At 38.0% G+C, this 21,141-nt stretch overlaps 1 protein-coding gene across 1 annotated transcript in view; it reads left to right on the top strand.

Moving 5' to 3' along the window:
* The window catches only part of ZCCHC4 (zinc finger CCHC-type containing 4), a 1,048,879-nt gene that overhangs the window by 986,950 nt on the left and 40,788 nt on the right, over positions 1-21,141 (top strand). Inside the window, exons 11-12 of the mRNA XM_044062164.1 lie at positions 6,756-6,807; positions 7,360-7,504. Of these exons, the coding sequence (XP_043918099.1) occupies positions 6,756-6,807; positions 7,360-7,504 (197 nt within the window). The remainder of the gene's footprint in view (positions 1-6,755; positions 6,808-7,359; positions 7,505-21,141) is intronic.

Raw genomic sequence — 21,141 nt, 5'->3', positions numbered from 1 at the left:
GGGAATTATGTACAGTTCCAAATACCAGTCACTTTTGGCCCAAACCCTTCAGGCGTCTGCTAGAAAGCTGAAGATGAAGAGGAATTTCACATTTCAGCATGACAATGACCCCAAGCATACATCCAAATCAACAAAAGAATGGCATTACCAGAAGAAAATTTAAGTTTTGGAATGGCCCAGCCAGAGCCCAGACTTAAATCCAATAGAAAATCTGTGGGGTGACCCGAAGAGGGCTGTGCACAAGAGATACCCTCACAATCTGACAGATTTGGAGCGCTTTTGCAAGGAAGACTGGGTAAATATTACCAAGACTGAATGCTGTAATTAAATCAAAAGGTGCTTCAACAAAGTATTAGTTTAAGGGTGTGCACACTTATGCAACCAGCGTATTGTATGTTTTTTATTTTTTATATTTTTCCCCTAACAGATTTGTTTGTTTTTCAATTGAATTGTACAGGTTATAGGTCACATTAAAGATGGGAAAAGTTTTGAAATGATTTATTGTGGTCTCATTTTTTTATATCAGAAAAACCTGGCATTTTAACAGGGGTGTGTAAACTTTTTATATCAACTGTACATGTATCCTCCATTGTTTCTTTGTGAATTGCTTATCCAATCCCTCTTCCCAATTTTTTTCTAATCTCCTCTGATTGATTCTTAGAATTATCATGCAATATTTTATATGCTGTACTAATCATTCCTTTTTTAACTGCAGCTTCTGTTCTTGATTATACTAGAACTCCACCAGTGCTGGTCTTTTGTTTAGGTTCCCCCTATTTCTTTCTCTTTGCTCGTAATCTGATATCAATCCTGGATAGGGAAGGCAGTCTCTAGCATGTAGTCCAAATAAATTATTGGCCTCTTACCTTTCTATTATCTTTCCCTCTCCAATTATTTGCCCTCAATACCTTGGTTCTTTTACCAGTTTTCTCCAGTAAATTCCAGACCCGTATTGCATATTGTCTGTATCCTAATTGCAGTCATCCCTATCAGCAAAATCTCCTTTCTTCACTTCTGTGTTGGCTTAGTTCTTAGAACTACTTCATGAATATAATATTTTGTATGATTATTATTCTCCTTAAGGATTTGCATCCAAAGTCCTAGTCTCTCCTTGTTTCTTGAGCTTCCCCCTATTTCATCATCATCCCTTTCCACTTTGAATTATAGGTTTCTCTTGGTGCTATGTATAGGAGCCTTAACTGTGTTAAAAAAAATACCCCTTCAAATCGGGTAATCCCAGACTGCCTTGTTCTGCTTGAAGAATCATCTTATCCCACTTGACTCTTGGCATCTTCCCCTCCCAGATAAAATCCTTCAGCTCTGTATTAATTACTATCTGCAAGTTCTCCTCTGGTTAATCAAAATTTGCCTGACCTGTGTAAAAAAACTGCTTATATCTTGCTAACCATATCCGTTAAATAGAGCATCAAGCTTCTCAGGTTTTGTATTATCTTTTATTTAGTCTCTTCCTACATATCCTTAGCTGCCACACCAGAATCCGTTTAATCCATACTCCTTAAGTACTTTGTTTTATTATGTTCCCATAAATATGGATATTGCTGAACCAATTTGTGTGTGAGTACATAATTTACAGCTACTGCCTTTGTTTTAGCTTCATTAATTCTGTATCCTGAAAAAAATTTTAAAGTGTCTCAAAATGTTCCACAACACTGAAATGTCCTTTTCTGGTTTTATCAGGTATAAAATAATATCATCTGCAAATAGCGCCAGCTTTTTTTTTTTTTTTTACTACCATACCAATTACACCTTTGAATTTCTGAGTCCCTTATTTTCTTTGCCAATGGCTCTAAATATAATGCAAATTGCAAAGGGGAAAGAGGACATCCCTGCCTGGTTCCTCTGCTCAAACAGAAATTATCAGAGGAACCCACCTACCTTATTTTGCCTCTGATCCCTCATATATCTTTCTATTCAACCTTATAATTTTATGAGGGAATGCAAATGTTTCCATTACCCTGCTCATAAACTCGCAGCTTACTCTGCATCAAAAGCCAACAACAGCAGCAGCATTTTGTTACATTCTGCTTTCCTTTGGATCATCAATGTTTTGTTAATGTTGTCAAATGTTTACCTCCCCACATTGATCCATATCTATCCGTTTCGGCATCACCTCTTCCATTCTTTTAGGCATTATAGACATAAACACATTATAACCATGGTTTTGATTGAAATGGGCCTGTATAAAGCTGGATCTGATTGAGTCTTTACCATCTTTAGGTGTTACAGCTGCCACCACTTTCTTCCAGGATGTTGGTGCTTCTCCTCCTCTTAAAATACTGTTAAAACCTTCCAGATCTTTATCAGTTTTTTTTCCCTCCTAGCTTCCAAATTTCCATAGTGTACCATCTATTCCTGAAGACTTTTGTGTGGATTGGTTATACATCACCATTTTTATCTCATCTCTTCCTATCCTGTTAGTAAGTGATTTTATCTACCTCTAACCTTGGCATATTTAATTTCATAAACATTTCCATTTGTACCTTTTTTGATTTCCATATTTCTCAGCTTTATACAGACTTTCCTAAAATGTTCAAAATATTTTAAGTACCTCTGCAGGATCTCTTGTTATTTTCCTTGTTATAGACTCCCTAAGCTTGGTGACAACCCTTTATATTTTCTGTTGTTTGAGTCATTGTGCTAAAAATTTGTGTGCTCTGGAGTTATCAAAAAACAGTTGCTTAACAGCAATCTTTCTAAACTCATGCATATTATCAAGATAATCGCTTATTTTCTGTTTATCATTCTGCGATTGCTCTTCTTTTTCTTCTAGATTCCTGCATTCTGCAATACTTTAACCTTCATCAATCCCCATATCTAATTCTTATTTCTTAACCATATCTGTCTTTCTTTTATTTTCACACAATTTTTAAATTTCACATTAATTTTATCCCACTCCCTAGCTATATTTTCGAAGAAATTTCTGTCTTCGCTAATAATTCCCACTACCCATGACTTAAATTTCTCTTTTCAGCAGATAGGTGGGAAAGTGACATTGTCTCATTTTTATTTCATAACGCTGCATTTCTGTTTGTTATTATTGACATGTGATCTGGAATAGTTATTGGATGGGTATCAAAACTTTCAATTAAATTCCTGTGAAATATATGCTGTCTAGTCTAGACCAGTTTTGTATCTTGAGGAATAATATGTAAATTCACTGCAGACTCCTGCTATTGAATTCACATCTTCCATGCCAAATATTTTCATTAATTTCTTCAAAAATCTACCGTCCTTTGCTATATTTTCACTTCTGGGCCCCCTGATACATCTTCACTGCTGCAAATGAAATTCCAGCCCATACCTATGAACATATGTCTCAAGTGTCCAGATTATTGCCTCATATTTTTGGCCTGCTTTTCATAAAATTGTGGTTTACTGCCAAATCATTGAGGACTGAACTCAGAAAATTATGGCAGGTATTTGAGTTTCAGACTTGTTATCCTTCAGAAAGTTCTTGTTAATGCAAACCTGTTAGTCTGTCAACTTTCTAAGTTTGCAAGAGCAATATTTAAAAAGTTCCCTATTTTTGGGCCTTTGTCCTGCCATTATTTATGGCTTTGTCTAGATTTCTTTCAGTAAGAGGTTGAGAGGTATGCCTATAAATAACATTCCCTACTGAAAGTTGATTATTTCTCCCAAAATTTTCTTGAGCTCTATTTTAGCATTTTTAGGTGGAATATTGATGTATGCCAGTGTAATCCTCCTCCCTTGCCAGTAGCTCCTTAGTACTACAAATCTACAATTATAATTTTGTTTTATTCTCTTCTATTGCTATTGGAGCTCCTCTTGCAATTAGTATAAGTACTCCTGTTTTCCTTTCTCCCATGTATTCCTCTGAATAACTGTCCTGAAAACTTTTCTTTATCAAATTCACATGTTCAGTTCTATCCAAATGTCTCTCTTGTATCATATCTGTTTGCACTCTAGATTTTTTAATAGATTTCACTACTCTTTCTTTTTTGTATATATATATATATATATATATATATATATGTGAGACCATTTACATTTAAAGACAATATAAAAAGCATCATTATGTTAAAAAATTATTATTCCCACTTTTTCCGTGTAACAGCTTTTTAGTTAAATGTCTAGTTCCAGCTTTTGTGTTATATGCATACACTAATGTTTGGCAGGCTGAATTATATACAGTTGTTTTTTGTCATATCTATTGGAGACTGTCACTTCTTACAAAGCTTTTTGTTTTATTGAAAGCCCTCAAACAGAAAAACAAACATACCTCCAGTACACCCCTACAACTTATTAACTTAATAGTAACCCGCAACCATATACATCTTCAAATATTGAACTTTTATCTTCCTGATAGGAACAATTTTCCCAGACTGACAGCCATATTCACAGACTTGGGTTAGCCTAAAAGGAATAATCAGGAATAGCCTGAACAAACAGATGAGACAGTTAACTCTTTCCTTCTTCATCCCCCTCCTAAATGTGTTTACAAACATTAATGTTCCCCCCAGGCCTCCGCTGAAATTTGGCTTCGTTCCAAGTGGGACTTTCCTGGTAAACAAATGTAAAATAAAATAAATAAATGTAAATAATGGCATGAAGTAGAGCATATGCTTTAGAGTCCTCTATAAGTTTAACAAAGTCCAATATTTCCAGGTTTTCCTTTTCTGTTATCTTTTACAAATATAATTAATGCTTTGTAATCCCACATGTATTTGTAAATTTCAGAGTTGCTAGTTTTATTCCTGTTTGTCTCCATCTCCCAAATCCAGTCTCTGCTTCATTTCCAGAGTATTTCGGGTTCTTCTAGTCAACTCTCGTGCTTTTTTTTCTCTCTCTCTCTCAAGCATTTTCTGTTGAAACACTGGAAAATATTTCACTGGCACAGTCTCTCTGTGATCTTTATTACCAGAGGAGCAACAAAAATAATTTCCTTCTCTTTCATAACTCACTTTTTGTTGGACAAACTTTTATATTTCCTCCTTAGCATGCTCTGCATGAGAAATGATTTTGTCCGTGTAGGAAAGAATATTCTGAACATAGCTAGGTACAGCAGCTTGACTCTCATACCTGCTTCTCGACAGTCTCTGATTAGTGGAATAAATTTACTCCTCTTCTGCCTGGTGTGCAGTGAGTAATCATTTCCCACAAACACTCTACTGACTCCCACTTTTAGTACTTTGTCTTTCTCCTACAGTTTTGTCAGAATCAATTCCTTCTACTGGTAAGATTGCATCTTTAGTATTAAAGATCTAGGTTGCTTTCTGATGGCCAGGTTTGGAGCATACACATGATGTACCCATTCAGCTAACAACTCCTACTGTGGCATACCAGTCCATTTGCTTATTTGTGCTTTTAGAAAATTAATACAGTCTATTTGTGGTACAGCAAAACATCTCAGGTTATCCTTATGTGCTCTGTCCTCTAATTCTATTATTTTTTGAAACATCACTTCTTGAGCAGTCTGATATTCAGCCAGCCTTTTCTTCATTTTGACCACTGTTTTATCACCCCGTCTGAATATTTTCTTAAAGCTTTCTCCATTTTTCCAGCCTGTTATTTGAGTTGATATGTTCCTTCAGTGTTTCATTTATTTTAATCAGTTCTAAATACATTTGACTTATTTTTTCCTCTAGGTTACTGGAAGACTTATTTTGCACCAAGCTGGAGCTTGCACTGCTTTTTGCTGAACAGCTGCAGAATTCTTCCCAGTCAGTGTTTTTTCCTCACTTTTTTTGATTGATTTTCTTTCAAGTTCTCTGAATTTCTGTTTTGCTGGCATCCAGGCAGTGCACCTACTAACCAGTTACTGAAATGTATCCAGAAGTGCAAGTTTATTGGCTCTATCTTCTGAGTTCCTGTGTTCATACTGGGAGAGCTGAAATTAAGCTGTTAATCAATGTGCAACCATCTTTGAAGTATCAACACAGACTTGTTATTAAAAGATAAGGCACAAAATGCAGATTGTTCAAATTTTACATGTAAAACTTTCCATATACTCATCTAGAGAATTTTACTTTACAGCCAACCAGGATGATGCACTCTTAATTCTGTCCCACTAAAACTTTACATTTACTGTGTGATGCACATTATTTACCTTGTCAAGTTTCTACCATTATTCTGTAATTTCTTTTGTGGTCTGATTTCCTTTGCAGTATTGCTACCCTTCTTTTGTTCATTGTACAATTTAAAGTTTTATCTTTTTTTCCTTTGTATTTTGCTACTTTCTTACCTCTAATACTTTCTCTCCATCTAACTCTAGTCAGTTTTATCCCTTTACTTTTTATCTTTGCCCACCCTCTATCCATCTCCTTTTCCCTGTCACTCATATATTTTACTCTCTTTCCTAACCACAATATTTCATGCTACTAGTTAAGTTTTTATTATTGTTGTCTCCTATACTTGAACTATTATATTCTATGCATTATGCATGTACACTACATATTATGTAAACAGTTATATACTCCTTGTTACTTAAATACTAGTTAATAATGTGTTATTTTTGACTATTGTTTAGCATTATTGCATTCTTATAAATTCTGACCTATGGAGCTTTTCTCCCTGGGCCTCTGCTGAAAAAGGGCCATTGGCTCAGTCCGACATTCCTGGCAAACAAATGTAAAATAAAATAAATAAAAAAATAATAAATGTATCTGCTGGAGGGAAACAAGTTCAGTACCAGTCTGCAATGTCCAGGTTAAATGTGCTGAAATAAAATAGGAGTACCTATAAATCACATTCTACTTTTATTTTTGTATTTCTAGGATGGTAGACGCTGGAGACACTGTTCCATATGTAGAAAGTGTGTGAAACCATGTAAGTGCATTAGCATCACACTTCAGTAATTGCTGTCTGTGTTTGTACTACATAATGCTTACTAAGATTTTAGAAGAGTGGGATAATTTCTTAAAAAGAATTAGAGTTCAACAGCATTTGTGTGTGTGGGTGAGTGTGTTTGAGTGCATGTGTGCATTTATATTTATATGTATCTATATCTGTTTCTCTCTATATGTATTTAAAATATTTGTGTGTATGTGTGTGTGTGTATATATATATATATATATATATATATATATATATATAGAAGGTATATATATATATATATATATATATATATATATATATATATATATATATTATATATATATATAAGGTAGATATATGTATATATATATATATATGTATATATATAGATATATATATATATATATATATAGATACATACATACATATCTCCTGCTTTTATTTTGCCTTTTGTTAGTTTCATATGCTGGGAAAATCTAGGCTTAGTATATCTTCCCCATTTCCTATGTGAAATGGAAAATGAATAACTATCACAAATGGTAACTCTCGAAAATATTTTACTAGCTTGGATTCACTGTGATTCTTGTAATCGCTGCATACTTAAGAGTCACTCGTGTGGAAAGACTGCAAGTGGATGCTTTGTTTGTGGCAGTGCAGATCATAAACGGAGGGAATGCCCAAAGCTTCATGTGTCTAAAAAAACAAAAAGGTAAGTATAGCATGTTTAGGAAAACATATTTTCCTTATGTAACACATTTTAATTATTTGTAGCAAAATGTCAGGTTAAGTTGCATATACTTAGCTACTGTAGGCTTGTTGAATTACTATAAATGGAATATTTACAAGTACTGCAAATATGTATTACTCTGCTAAGAAAACTTCATCTTGTAAATGTTGTGCATATTCCCATGTTGCTTGAAATATTCTGAATATTGTTGTTTCACTCTACCCCTTTTTCTATGTGCATTTTCTTTGGATATGCATTTTTTTATTGTGTTTTTATTCCTCTGGAGCACAGACAATGGCTGAAAAGGGTCAGTTGATCAATCCACTTACCTGCTTGCCAACTTTAAATTCAATACTTTTTCATTAGATAATGTTAAATGTATTACTCTTTCAGCATGTCTTGAGGCGCACTGCCCTTAGGAGTCTTGGGCACCTGTGCAGAGAACAGCAGTGAGAAAGTGATTTCTTGGAAATTCTTGGATTTGTTAGACTTATTGTTTTCTGTAGTATCAAAGCTTCTCACCCTATGCAGGGTTTTTGCCATCTTTACTGACCCAACTTCATTAAAGTAATCTTTAAGATTGCTACACATTGCAGGAAAGATGATTTCTCCACGTACAGTGCAACCTTATTTGTCACTCCAGGATGCATCTTGTATTCTTGTCCCTGCTGTGCTAAAATCACACTGCTGTCAGTGTATGAGCTATCCTACTCATGCGATGTTGAAGTTCATTATAACAAATCCAGCAGTGCAGGAGCAGTGGTGGTGCTAGGAGCTCTACAAATATAACTTTTCTGAGTTAATCAAAAGCTGTGTTAAATGTCTGGTTTTGGTGTACATCATTTTTTTTTTTTTGGCTGGGAGCTGTTAGGATTATAGTCACATAAGTATCCTCTAATAATGGCTGCCAGATAGTTTTATCTGTTGCAGGAGTCAAAATCCTTATGTAAACTGATTTTTCTTTAGTGACTTCTGTAATGCAACAGCATCTGTTACTTTAATAAAATATGTGAGAAATGTAATTTGTGCAGCAAGATATCTATGTATACTTAGTAGCTGTACGCTTGTTGAATTACTACAAATGGCATTCAGCCAAACACCATTCTCCTAGGGGACTGGGTTAGTCTCACTAAGCTAACAGCCTGTCTTCATGGGAGACCCAAAGTGCTATGTTGCTGTTAAGGGGAAATTTGGCCAGGGCATCTGGGAACTCCCCACCTCTTTTCAGCAGGTGGCATAGGGTCTTTTATATTCACCTGAGCTACCACCAGTTCAAGCAAATGGTATCCGAGTTTAACTTCTCATCTGAAGGATGACACATAGCCCCTCCCTTATGCTGTGCTGCAGTGTCAGTGTACATGGTGTGAAAATAGAATCTACAACCTTCTGCACCAAAAGTGAACATGCTGTCTGTTGTGACACTGATATTACCGGAGGCAAATATCTTCACACAAAGCCACTACAAACAAGAAGCAGGCTGTTGGTTCTATACAACACCATACAAAACCAATCACACACACAGCTCAGCTCAAACACAGCTCTACATATGCTGAGGATTTTAAAAGTAACCTACCTAAATCACAAAGGCCTCCTAAATGTAGCATAAGAACCAAGTGCCCTCAACAGCCTCACAAACACACAAAATGGGTGGCACCATCCATGAAACATACATCCAAGAGTCATATTCTCTGAAGTGAAAAGCCCAGAAGGCTGATCTCTACACTGTCCGATATCCTAGTTATAGGTGTCTCAAAAGTGAGATGTACTGATGCTCCACTCACTAAGCTGTGCAAGGTGAGGATCATGGTCAATTGCCTGTTAGGTACCCAGATTTATCACGTCACATATGCACTCATATCCTTGCACCACAAGTACACATATGACACAATCATAGTGCACATGGGTGTAAATGATTCCCTGGTCTGTATGAAGACAACGACATGATGGAGCTCTTAGAATATGTGTCCAAGGCAGATATGAACCTAACTTTAAGCAGTATTTTACCTTCACTGAAAATAATGCCACCATACAAACAGAAGATTATTAACTTCATCAATTGGCTAAGTTTCTGATGTTATTCAAAGGGTGTCCAGTATATATCAGTCTGGGAGGAAATAGTCCGAACTGCTTTACCAAGTATGTCCCTTTTTAGGCAATGTCAGTCTTCAAAAGCTTTCAGCATAACAAAATGGAATTTGGATAACATAAAGGTACTGGTGCATAATTCTAAGAGCCTTAACAACAAAAAACAAAAACAAAAAATCCACCCCTACAGGCACTCCTTACCCTAGAATACATCAGTATGTGCATCATCACAGAGACCCTTTTCAGGGACTTTGAGAGCACCCCATCAATGCAAGGTTTCAATGCCTACCAAACACTCAGGCCCACTGCATTAGATGATGGCACTAAAGGCAGTGGAGTGTCTATATTCATAAAACAAAATTTCTCCTCCAGACGTCTTAGACAGGATAACAACCTAGATCTCTTCCATGTCAAATTTACCATTAGCAAAACCTCTTACCTCATCATAGCTAACTGTATGACCCTTCTGTTTGTCTTCCTTGGCCCATGCTTCCTGTGTCACTCATGTGGAGTCCCTGTGCATTCAGCCAAACACTATTTTCTTAGGTGACTTTGTCTATCCATCCATTAGCTGAGAGACTTGTACATCCCCTAATATGTATGCCAAGAGATTTGTGGACCTCATAAATACAAACTACCTGGATGAGATGTTTTGCATCCCAGATGGGTGACAAAACCCTGGACTTGGTTCTCATCAGTATGGAACAGCTCTGTTCCATACTAGTTGTAACTTCCTCCCTAGTCAGATCAGACCATAAATCAGTTACATTCATCATAAGACTAATTGGGAAAGCATCCACCAATAATTTGGTATTCAGAGATTATGCTAAAGGTAATCTACTAAACCTGAGTGATGATCTGGCCACATTAAATATCCCCTCCAAACCTAATGACCCCTCTGGGTAGGAGGAATCCTTTACTTCCAAGTTCTGTTCACACATAATTGGCTGTATAGATTCATCTGTTCCCCTCTTGTAGTAAATACAGTGTCAAATTTAAAATAAACTGCTGTGGTGGAACCCAAATATAAACAAGCTCTACATGAAACTCAGTACCTTGATCAAGTGGACCAAAGTTAGATATGAGGTAAAAATATCCACCCAGGCAAAGACAACCACAGAGTTTTCTTTGACTATATTACAAACCTCAGAAACAATGCTGGGCACTGTTCAGAGCTAATAGTAAATTATGTCACATACTCAGACTCACAGAACAAAGCCAATCTACTAGCAAATAAATTTAGTTCTGACTTCACCTGCTCTCCTCTCCCACATTCCTAGATCACACACACTAAGTATCCCCTTAACCTGCAAAGAATAAGTCCTCAAAGCATTATCAAACACCAAGAACATAACCTCTATGTGGCAAAATAACATACCAGGATGCCTACTGGCCAACCTAGAACTGGACCTGTTAAACTCCTTACAGAGGCTATTCAGTATCAGCCTTCAAACTGGCTTTGTGACAGATGAACGAAGGATAGCAACAGTCATCCTATTGCACAAAGGTGGGGCATCAGTTATAGATCCAAAGTCTGACCAATCTCCTCTGTAAAGTTATGGAAATGATCATTATGAAATTAATAAATAAGGACATGGGTAACCTACAATTTATTTTATTTATTTTACATTTGTTGACCGGGCTGGTCCAACTGGATATATGTCCATTTTCAGCAGAGGCACGGGGAGAAAAGCTCCACATGCAAGCATTTGTAATATCAGGTAAAACATTAAACATGGTTATAATATATTTGTCAAAAATCATTAGATATTAAAAGGCAGAAGTTGAGAAAATAGCGTGTGTATTTTGTTAAGAGTTTCTTAAAGCTAGAGAAAGCAAAAAAGAAAAAAAACTTTTTTTTCTAGTACCTAGATACCTGAGGAAAGGTAGTTATTTACAGCAGAGAAGTTGAGAGTACCTAGATACCCAAGGTAATCTAGTCAGGGTTGCTACAGGGGCAGAGCCAGTGGGTTTTGAGGTGTGTTTTGAGTTGGGATTTGAAGCAGGGAAGAGAGGAGATTGCTGTGAGATTGTGAGGAAGAGTATTCCAGGTTTTTCCTACTGTGTTGGAGAACAAGGATTTGCCAGCTGAGTTATTGGGTTTACTAGTCGATATAAGTAGTTTGTCGGAGGAGCGAAGGCTTTTAAGGTTGCAGTATGGAGTGATAAGTGATGTGAGAATGGGTGTGTTTATGGGTTTGTAAAGGATTTTGTGGGCTAAGGAGATCTAGTGAAATAGAATTTGGTTTTGTAGCTCTAGCCATCGTAGTTGCCTTTAGTTTTGGCAGTGGTGAGTTCTAAAAGTAGAATTAGTGGCAAATCTGGCAATATTGTTGTAGGCAGCAGACAGTTTGCTGAGGGCTTTGGACACTGAAGTGTAGATGGGAGAGGCATACAGGAGAGTGGAGGTAAGATGTGTCTGGACAATGGAAGTTCTGGCATGTGGAGTAAGGAATGGTTTAATTCTATAGAGGGAGCCTAGTTTTCTGTTAACTAATTTTATAGTATTGCTGATGTGTGTCAAAGGTCAGATTGTTGTCTATTTCAACTCCGAGAAGTTTGGCAGTTGGATCGGGTGATATGTTCTTGCCATTACTTGATGTGACACAGAAATACAGTGGAGAGGATTTTCGGGTTGGTGAGAAGAGTAATAATTTATTTTTTTGGGGTTTCAAAATTAAGCATCGTTTGAGGAACCAAATTTCTACGGTTTCAAAAGTCTTTTGGGTGAGAGGCAGAACAGATTAAAGTGGAATCATCTGCATATTGTATACAGGTGGCAGGAGAAATTTGAGTATGGAGATCATTAATGAAAATTGAAAAGAGGAGAGGGCCAAGAATTGAGCCCTGGGGGACTCCTAGAGTAATGGGGAGGTGGTTGGATAAGTTATTTTGCCACCTCACTGCCTGTTTTCTGTTGTGCAGGTAAGAGTGGAACCATTTAATTGAGCTTGTGTCAAGTGCAAATGATTTAAGTAAGTGTAACATGATTTCGTGATTGACCATATCAAAGGCTTTGGATAGGTCAATAAATATAGCAGAGCTAAGGGTATTATTGTTCCTATTTTTATTGATGCAGTCTGTGAAGGAAAGGAGGGCAGAGGTGGTGCTATGGTAGGGTCTAAAACCATGCTGACAATTAGCTAGCAGATTGTTAGTTAACAGGTGTTTCAGAAGTTGCTTTTGGACACATTTTTCCATGATTTTAGCAAGAGGAGAGAGCAAGGCTATGGGTCGGTAGTTAGAGAGTTCAGTTGATTTTCCTCTTTTATGAAGGGGAATAATATGAGATATTTTCCAGAGAGAAGGAATGTAGCCTTCTTCAATGGTTCTGTTAATCAGGATGGAGATGGGATAGGTCAGTGCATTAGCAGCAACTTTTAGATACATAGCAGGAAGATGGTCAGCAGATGGAGAGGATGGTTTAAGTTTATGTAGCAGAGAACGAATGAGTGCAGAGGGAACAGGTTGAAGTTGAAATGTGGGAATGGAAGTGTTAGAGGAGGAGGAAAGACAGGAATTATCAGGGGAAGAGTTGATTGGAAACAGACTGGACAGTTTCAGTAAAGAAGGTGTTAAAGGCGTTGGCAGTGTGTTTGGGGTTATATTGGGAGGTGCCTGCTGGGCTTGGAGTGTCCGATTGGCCAGGCTTCATGAGATTATTTATTCCTGCCCAGAACTTTTGTGGGTTATGCAGGTTAGCCTGTTGCAAATGGCAGTACAAACTCAACTACAGACTACAAAAGCCTGTTCAGTTTTGTCAAGGGCACATCCTGCCTACTTAACCTCTTCACCTTCTTCAAATAGGTCCCGGAAGCAATGAATGAAGGGAAATCAGGGCACGCCACATTTCTGGACCTCGCAAAAGCATTCAACACCATCCCACACTCAGGTATATGTGTTAACTTCACCCTGCTAAAGGTAAATCCCTTTGTAACTGCTTGCATAGCAAGCTGTCTCAATAACAAAACCCAGGAAATTAGTGTGGGTGACTGTACCTTCTCCACAAGACCTGTCTGTACCCCAGGGTGCAGTCCTTAGGTCACTTCTGTTTGGCATTTACGTCTCAGAGGTCAAAGCTAATGTTAAAGGTTTATGACTGACCAAGTCTGCAGATGACTGTAAACTTGGTGCCATTATAAACTCTTCAGTGTACACTAATATACTCAAAGAGGACCTTTCCCAAATACTTAATATCAAAACTATGGTTTAAAATCATCAGCTGTGACATTCCTGACTGCTGCTACCTGGAACAGGTTCCTCTCACACAAGGACAAGTGTTTTGGCCTTTTAGCAGCTTGTTGTCCTCAACCAGTAACTGCTACCTACAAAACTGCCACACTCCTGTACAATTCAGTGATGTAGCACAGACAGCACCACCCAAGGATATGTGGCCAGCAACACTCACACACTGCCATCCTCCCTGATGCAGTCATTCCTTGCCTGGACTTACTAATTGAAATCAAGTCATCTAGGTCATTGTCAGGACTTCATCTCTCTATGCCACAAAGCTTTTCCATCTGCCTGCAGGTGTGATAGCACCACACTGAAAGAGAATACCAAGTCCAGTGTGTGGCCTCTAAAATAAATGATGAAAGAATCCTTCTGAGCAAATCTGAGTCTCTTCTTAAGCTGAAGAAAGCCATGAGCAAATTCAGTAGATTCAGCCATCTCTTAAGATATTAAAGTAAGCCAAGAAGAGCAAGCCAAAATGAGAAAATCATCTGTAAATGACTGCAGAAATGTCCTTGCATAACCTAGAGGATATTATATATGAAAATATCTCTGTAGTTTTCTGCAGCCATGAGGACTTAGCCAAAGGAGCTGGAGGGTTTAATAGTAATACCATAGTTCATCAAATTAGATCTAGTTGTTGTTTGTCTTTCGGCTTTTCCCAGTTAGGGGTTGCCACAGCGGAACTCCGGTCCGCTAATGATTGGCAGTAGATTTTTACGGTGCCGAGTTGCCAGCTGTACTCCCAACCTTCAACGAAGGCACGCCCATTCACGCATGTCTTTCGGAATGCCACTTGACCGCGGGGAGGACAAGCAGACTCCACACAGAAGGCACTCCCCGCACTCCAGCCGATCGAATGAGAGAACCTCTTGCTGTGAGGCAACAATGCTACCGCTGCACCACCGTGGATACCATCAAATTAGATCTAGTACAGATGGCAAAAAGGTCTCCATTGTTTCTGAAGAAGTTTTGTATTAAATGAGACAAAAACACTCAATTTATCGTCCTGGTGTTGCGTTCTCTGTACTGTGCAGTGTTTCTTTGTTAAAAGGTCTCCATTGTTTTTGTCCTGTGATGATTTGTTTATAGATTCACACCGTCTCCAAGTTTTATTACTTGGCCTTTAAATTCAGGAGTCAGGCTTCATTTCAGAACTCAGCCGTTTGAGCCTTTCCTCTGGCTGCATCCACCATGACGGTATTACTGTTTATGGTTTAACCAGTTCATATACCTAGTAAAGATGGTCTCTCATATTAAATAGTTATATTTTAATTATATAATTTGGACTATGAGGAGGTGCTCCTTAGTGGGACAGATACTTCCTTACCATCCTACTTTGCTTGGACAGCCCTCCATCCAGTGGCTTCTGTTGCAGTTCCTGTGTAGGTTTGCCAAATATATGTTTACATGTCCATGTAAACAGAGTAGATGTCAAATCATCATTTTTTTCTTGTTTTACATGGTGTGCTTTACTCAGTGCAACATATGATACCACAGCACATACCTCTGAGAAAAAAAAAATGCAGTGAAAGGATAAACCTAGTCATCAGCCCACTGAGGGGAATCCACTGTTACATAATCTGACATACTTTCACTTTGATCATTTGACTTCTTTGTTATTTCCTGCAGCCGTGATCCTTCCTTTTAGATGTTTACCCTTACATGGATGCACTCACACAACTGCAATCTGCAGAGTTACAAGCGTAGCACTTGCATGAAAAATGGTCTGCACTTAGGTATGAGTCTTGCTTGTGCTTTTATTTGTTTGATGCAGATATGAGTTGCTGACTGACCCTAGCCAAATCTCCCATTTAAATAGGACTATTGGTTGTGGTCATTTGAATATGTTGTTTGACTATGAGGACTTGCTACAAATTAATTCCCCAAAGCAGTTTGAATTTTCCATCATCTGAGTTCGTAAATCAGTATATATGACCATTTTAACAGATTATTTCTTTTGTAGAAAGCATTTTGGAACTGTATAGCATAGTTTTCATTTTCACTTGTATTAGCATGAATACAGAGTCCCCTAGCCATTTTGTGAGTGTAACAGAAGCCTCACATTTTTTGAATTACACTGGCTCCCACCTCCTTATTTTCTTCTTAGCAGAGTAGCATGGTTTCATCAGCACCAAGTGCTGCTTAAAAGGAACTGCAGTATTGTCAGCATTATATGACAAATCTGGACAACATGTCACATTAGTGGCATTAGCTGCTTGTCTTCTAGAGGTTTGAAATGATCTTAAGGCCTTTAACAATAAACTAGATGAGCAATGTAAATTATGCCATTGTGATTACTAAATGACAGGTAGGTTTTGGAACATATGGTCTACTGCACCTCCAATTTCCTTGGACAAGAGTAATTTACTGGTTCTGGCTTAGGGTTTAATTCAGACTGTTGATCGTTCTTATAACCAGTGTAGCACCACCTGTTTACTTTTTTCATGCATTTTGTTAGACCACAGTTTGGCTTAAGTCCTTTTGTAAAATGGCATTTTTGTGAATGTTGCACTAATGGAGAGTTTGATTTGTGTGATCGCTTAATTGAATGAAATACTATTTAGTCAAATGCTGTTGCTGTAATATTTAAGGTGACTTAAGAGTTAGAGTTGGGGTTAGTACTGAGATTTGGTTACCATAAGGTTTAGAGTTAGGTTGTAGTTATGGGATGTATGTGTAGTTTGAGTTTTTTTTATCTCACAAAATGTGCCAAAGCTAATTATGCGTATCCTTGTGTTTTGTGCATTTTACAGTTGTTTGTAAGTAGACTAAATGGTTCACACACAAAACACAGACAACTTTCTGAAAAATGTTCTGCAACTTATTACACAAATGTGATGGTGTTAGTGAAGTGGTGTATGCATGCTTTCTGTTCAGAGCACGAATAACTACACATCAAGTTGTAAAACAATTTTCATGCTTATCTTTACAACTTCTCCCAACTAATTGAAGACATCACCAGACCTCACAAAAATTACAACTGGTGCTCCACAGTAGACTGGATATTAGTGTCCCACCCTTTCAATGTCATATCATTAGTGACCACCACCCAGCATATATCATAAGCAAAACTACTCCAACCACAGGCCAACACCAATACAAATCTACCAGAAATTTTACAAAGTTCCAATCATCCATATTTAATGAAACCTTAGCTAAAGTAAACTGGAAACCCCTCAAATCCCTACCACTTAATGCGGCTGTTGAATTCTTTAACTCAACATTTCTAGACATCCTAAATAGGCAAGCACCCACCCGCCAAAAATGAATAAAACATAACCATGCATGCTGGCTCTCAAAATCCACCAAAGAAGTAATGTCCACAAGGGATAAAATTTGGAAATCATGGCAGAAAAACAAAGACCCCTCAACTCTACTACATTACAAGCAACTCCATAACCAGGCAAAATGTCTAATAACCACTGATAAAAAAGACCACTACTTCCACCTACAAAGCTAACATAAAAATAATCCCCAAAAAATCTGGTCCTCCATCAGCCAACTTTTACACCCAGGCTCTCAAAGCAATCCATCCCCTGACCCAGACAACCCCCCCCCCCCCCATTGAACTTGCTACCCTCTTCAATTCCTACTTCATTGACACCATAGCTAACCTAACCGCCACCTTTCCTACAGTTAACAGCACCACCACCAAGACAGCTGATGACCAAATCATCCCAGAAAACAAGTCTACCCTTACCATAGCCTAAAATTCCCCCCATACCCACCAGCACAATAAAAAAACTTTTACTTAAGCTAAAATGCTGTACTCTGGCCCCTGACAATCAACCCCCACACTTCCTGCAGCTAGCAGCAAACTCTGTAGCGTATCCTATCAGCATACTCATTAGCAGATCAATTAAAGAATCCCTTGTCCCAGACATCTGGAAAAAAGCATTCATTCTCCCCTTACACAAAGGTGGCACCAACACAGACACCACAAAATTTCGACCCATAGCAAGTCTGTCACCCATCTCTAAAATACTGGAAAAATGCATCCATGCCCAACTCCTCAACCACCTGCATGAAAATCAAATTTTATCACCCACTCAGCATGGTTTCAGACCAGGACACAGCACCACTACCACCCTCCTATCCTTCCTTGATACAGTTAACCGGGCACGGGATTCTGGTAAAATAATTGCTTCACTTTTCCATGACCTTTCTAAAGCTTTTGATACCATTTCCCACACTATCCTCCTCTCTAAACTATCTATCCTCCACATTTCTCCCCTTACCCTACAATGGTTCAACAGCTATCTCTCCAATAGGCAGCAATCCACCAAATGGCAACAGTCTTACTCTCCCTTCCTCAGTACTTCCACAGGGGGTACCCAAAGGCTCCATACTTGATCCTCTCTTATTTAGCATCTTTATTAACAACTTTCACACCACTCTCCCACAATGCTCAGTAATCCAGTATGCTGACGACTCTACAATAATATGCACTGCAAATTCCAGCTCTGAACTCCAGCAAATTACCCAGAATGCCCTCACCTCTACTGAATCTTGGATGCTTAACAATCATCTTGCCCTAAATCCAAAAAAAACAAAACTAGTAATTTTTACTCCTAGGAAAACCACTCCATTTGATAAAAAACTGTTTACTATACAAGCCCAACACAATACCACTATAGAAGTTGTCCTACACACTACATTACTAGGCATTATTATAGAAGAAAACCTTAACTTTGACCTACACATAAACAATAACATCAACAAAAACACACCAAAAGCTTGGTATGTTCTACAGGCACCAACACTTTCTTAGCCTCTCTACTAGACAAATCCTTGCAGCTACCTTATTACCTTCTCTCCTCTTTATGGTGCCCCTCTCCTCACTAATAGCCAAAATTCTACAAAATCCAAACTTGCTATGTGTTGCAACAGAATAGCAAAATTTGCCACCAAGGCCAAATTCTCATCCCACCACTGTAAGTCACTGAAACAATTAGGGAGGCTGGAACTCCCCCACCATCTGTCATTCACCCAACTAACTACTATGCACAAAATAATCTACAGACCCACAGACTGTCCTGCTCTCTCAACTCTACTTGCCAAATACCATCCCAGCAGGCATCTAAGATCTGAAAATCATCTACTTCTAAAAGTAGATAAGCCCACCTTACCTGCTGGTCAACTCCTCTATTCCTTCACCATCGCCAAACTATGGAACTCACTTCCACCTTTTATAAGAAACACAGGCAGCACCACCACCTTCAAACAAATACTTAAAAATCATCTCAACTCTTCCTGGCTATGTTCCTGCTTTATAACCTAACCTCTTCACTCTCCTTATATGATTACTAAACTCTTATGTTTTTTGCTACTAGTGACTGATGATACTTTCTCCATATTTATTTTTATCTTCACTTGTTGATACTGGTACAATAATACTGATTAGTATATATCTGTTTATACCACTCTGAATTCATTGAATTCTGCTTTAATGTATATTTTCTGTATATATTACTGTAATCAAGCTAAATTCCTGCTTTTATGTATATATTCTGTATATGTTACTATATTTACTATCTGTAACACGGTTTCTACTTCTGTACCAATTAATGTTTATATTATTTCTGTATCTATGTTCTCAGAGATTTTCTCCCCTGGCATCCACTGAAAATGGGCTTTTTTAGGCCCAGTGGACTTTCTCAGTAAACAAATGCAATAAAATAAATAATACACAAAATTGTCCTAACCTGTGCAGTTGTATTTAAACTTGAGTTAACTATCATTCTGGTGTATTTTTTTCCGAAATTAATTCAAGTACACATCTAGCTTGAGTAAGCACAACATAATTTTTAATTTATAATTCTATTGATTGACACTATTATAATAAACCCATGTTCATCATATTGATTCCGAGGAGGAGCAAACAGATGCTTAGTTTCCTGTTTCTGTTTGACAAGAAAAATTGGGCCAACAGTTATTAATGGCAATAGCAGCTTCCCCAGGGATGGGCACAACATTCTGACGAAACAGGGAAACCTTCCCTATTCTCTCTCTCAGGACCAACAAGAAAGGAATTTTTGAATGGGTGAATTATCATCTCCACACTTGTGATTTATACATTAATCTTAGCTAATATAACAGCTGGCCATCTTCCAAAGCTTCAGGGCACCTTCCACACACCCAAATTTTCTGGCAGCCTGAGCTGGGCTGAGTCAAAGACAATTTTGAGTGCCAAGCACTTCAGAGCTTTACTGGGAGTGTGGCGTCTTGGTTAAGGTGTTTACAGATGCAAGGTACAGGGTTCGATTCTCAAATGGGATAATTGGCTAGGCTTAAAATGTATGTTGCTCTGAGACTTTCAAGGATCGAAGTTCGGCTTGTGTTGTTCCTTGCTGGGCAGATAAGTTCCCTTTGGAGGGGAAAAAAAATTCCATTCAGAAATGTTTTATTATTACTTTCCTCTTCAGGAAAGTTATTTTAAAGATAGAAGGACTGTTATGAGACTGTACCGTACTTTTAAACGGGAGCACTCTTTTTTCTGGTCAGCTTAAAAGTTGTTTAAAGGAGCTGAGAACCATTTTCTGTGGATAAATTGTGTTTATTTTACTTATTGGTGCTGGCAAAGTGTTTTAAAGTGCTTTTTACTGTGTTTGTGAAAAAGTGACTTTTAAAGACTCTTAGTTTTTATTGACATTTGCTGCTTTTTTCCATAGGAAAGAGGGACCCTTTTCAGCTTGACCATGCAGCAAATTGTCAGTGTCATGGTTAGTCCGTCTTCCAGCCACAAAAAGAAAAAGTTAAGCAAACAGCCTTTGCCTTCACAGCAGACTAGGAATTTGCCTCAGCTGTAGGTGGTGACTCTGCTGGGGCCATTAGTTGTACCTCAGACTACTCATCTTTTACCCTGGATCCCTCTGGTGTAGCACCTATGCCCACTATGACCCTGGAGTTAGCTGCATCCTCTGCGGCTGTTGGGGTCCCCTCATTGGGCAGGAGAGAGCTGCTCTAGTTGGTCCTGGGAGAGGGAACATAGGAGGCTTCTCTGTTTTATCAGAATGTTGTGCCCATCCCTGGGGAAGCTGCTGTTGGCATTAATAACACCGTTGGTCTCATTTTTCCTGTCAAAAAGAAACAGAAAACTAAGCAAGTGTCTACTCCTCCTCAAATTTCCTTAGACAGGAGTAGTTTACCCTGTCTAACTCAGGGTTTAATTCAGGCTATTGATCCTTCTTATAAAGTAGTTTCTGGTAAAATAAGAGGGATACCTTGTTTCTTGACGAGATTCAAGATTCTGATTCTGGACAGGAGGATGAAAGAACAGATGCAGGGATTTTCTCCTA

This window comes from Protopterus annectens, chromosome 2.part1, assembly GCF_019279795.1.
Source record: "Protopterus annectens isolate FY-2018-M chromosome 2.part1, PAN1.0, whole genome shotgun sequence".
Lineage (NCBI taxonomy): Eukaryota > Metazoa > Chordata > Ceratodontiformes > Protopteridae > Protopterus > Protopterus annectens.
The sequence above is the reverse complement of the archived record's forward strand: the minus strand, read 5'-3'. Positions and strand labels throughout refer to the sequence as shown.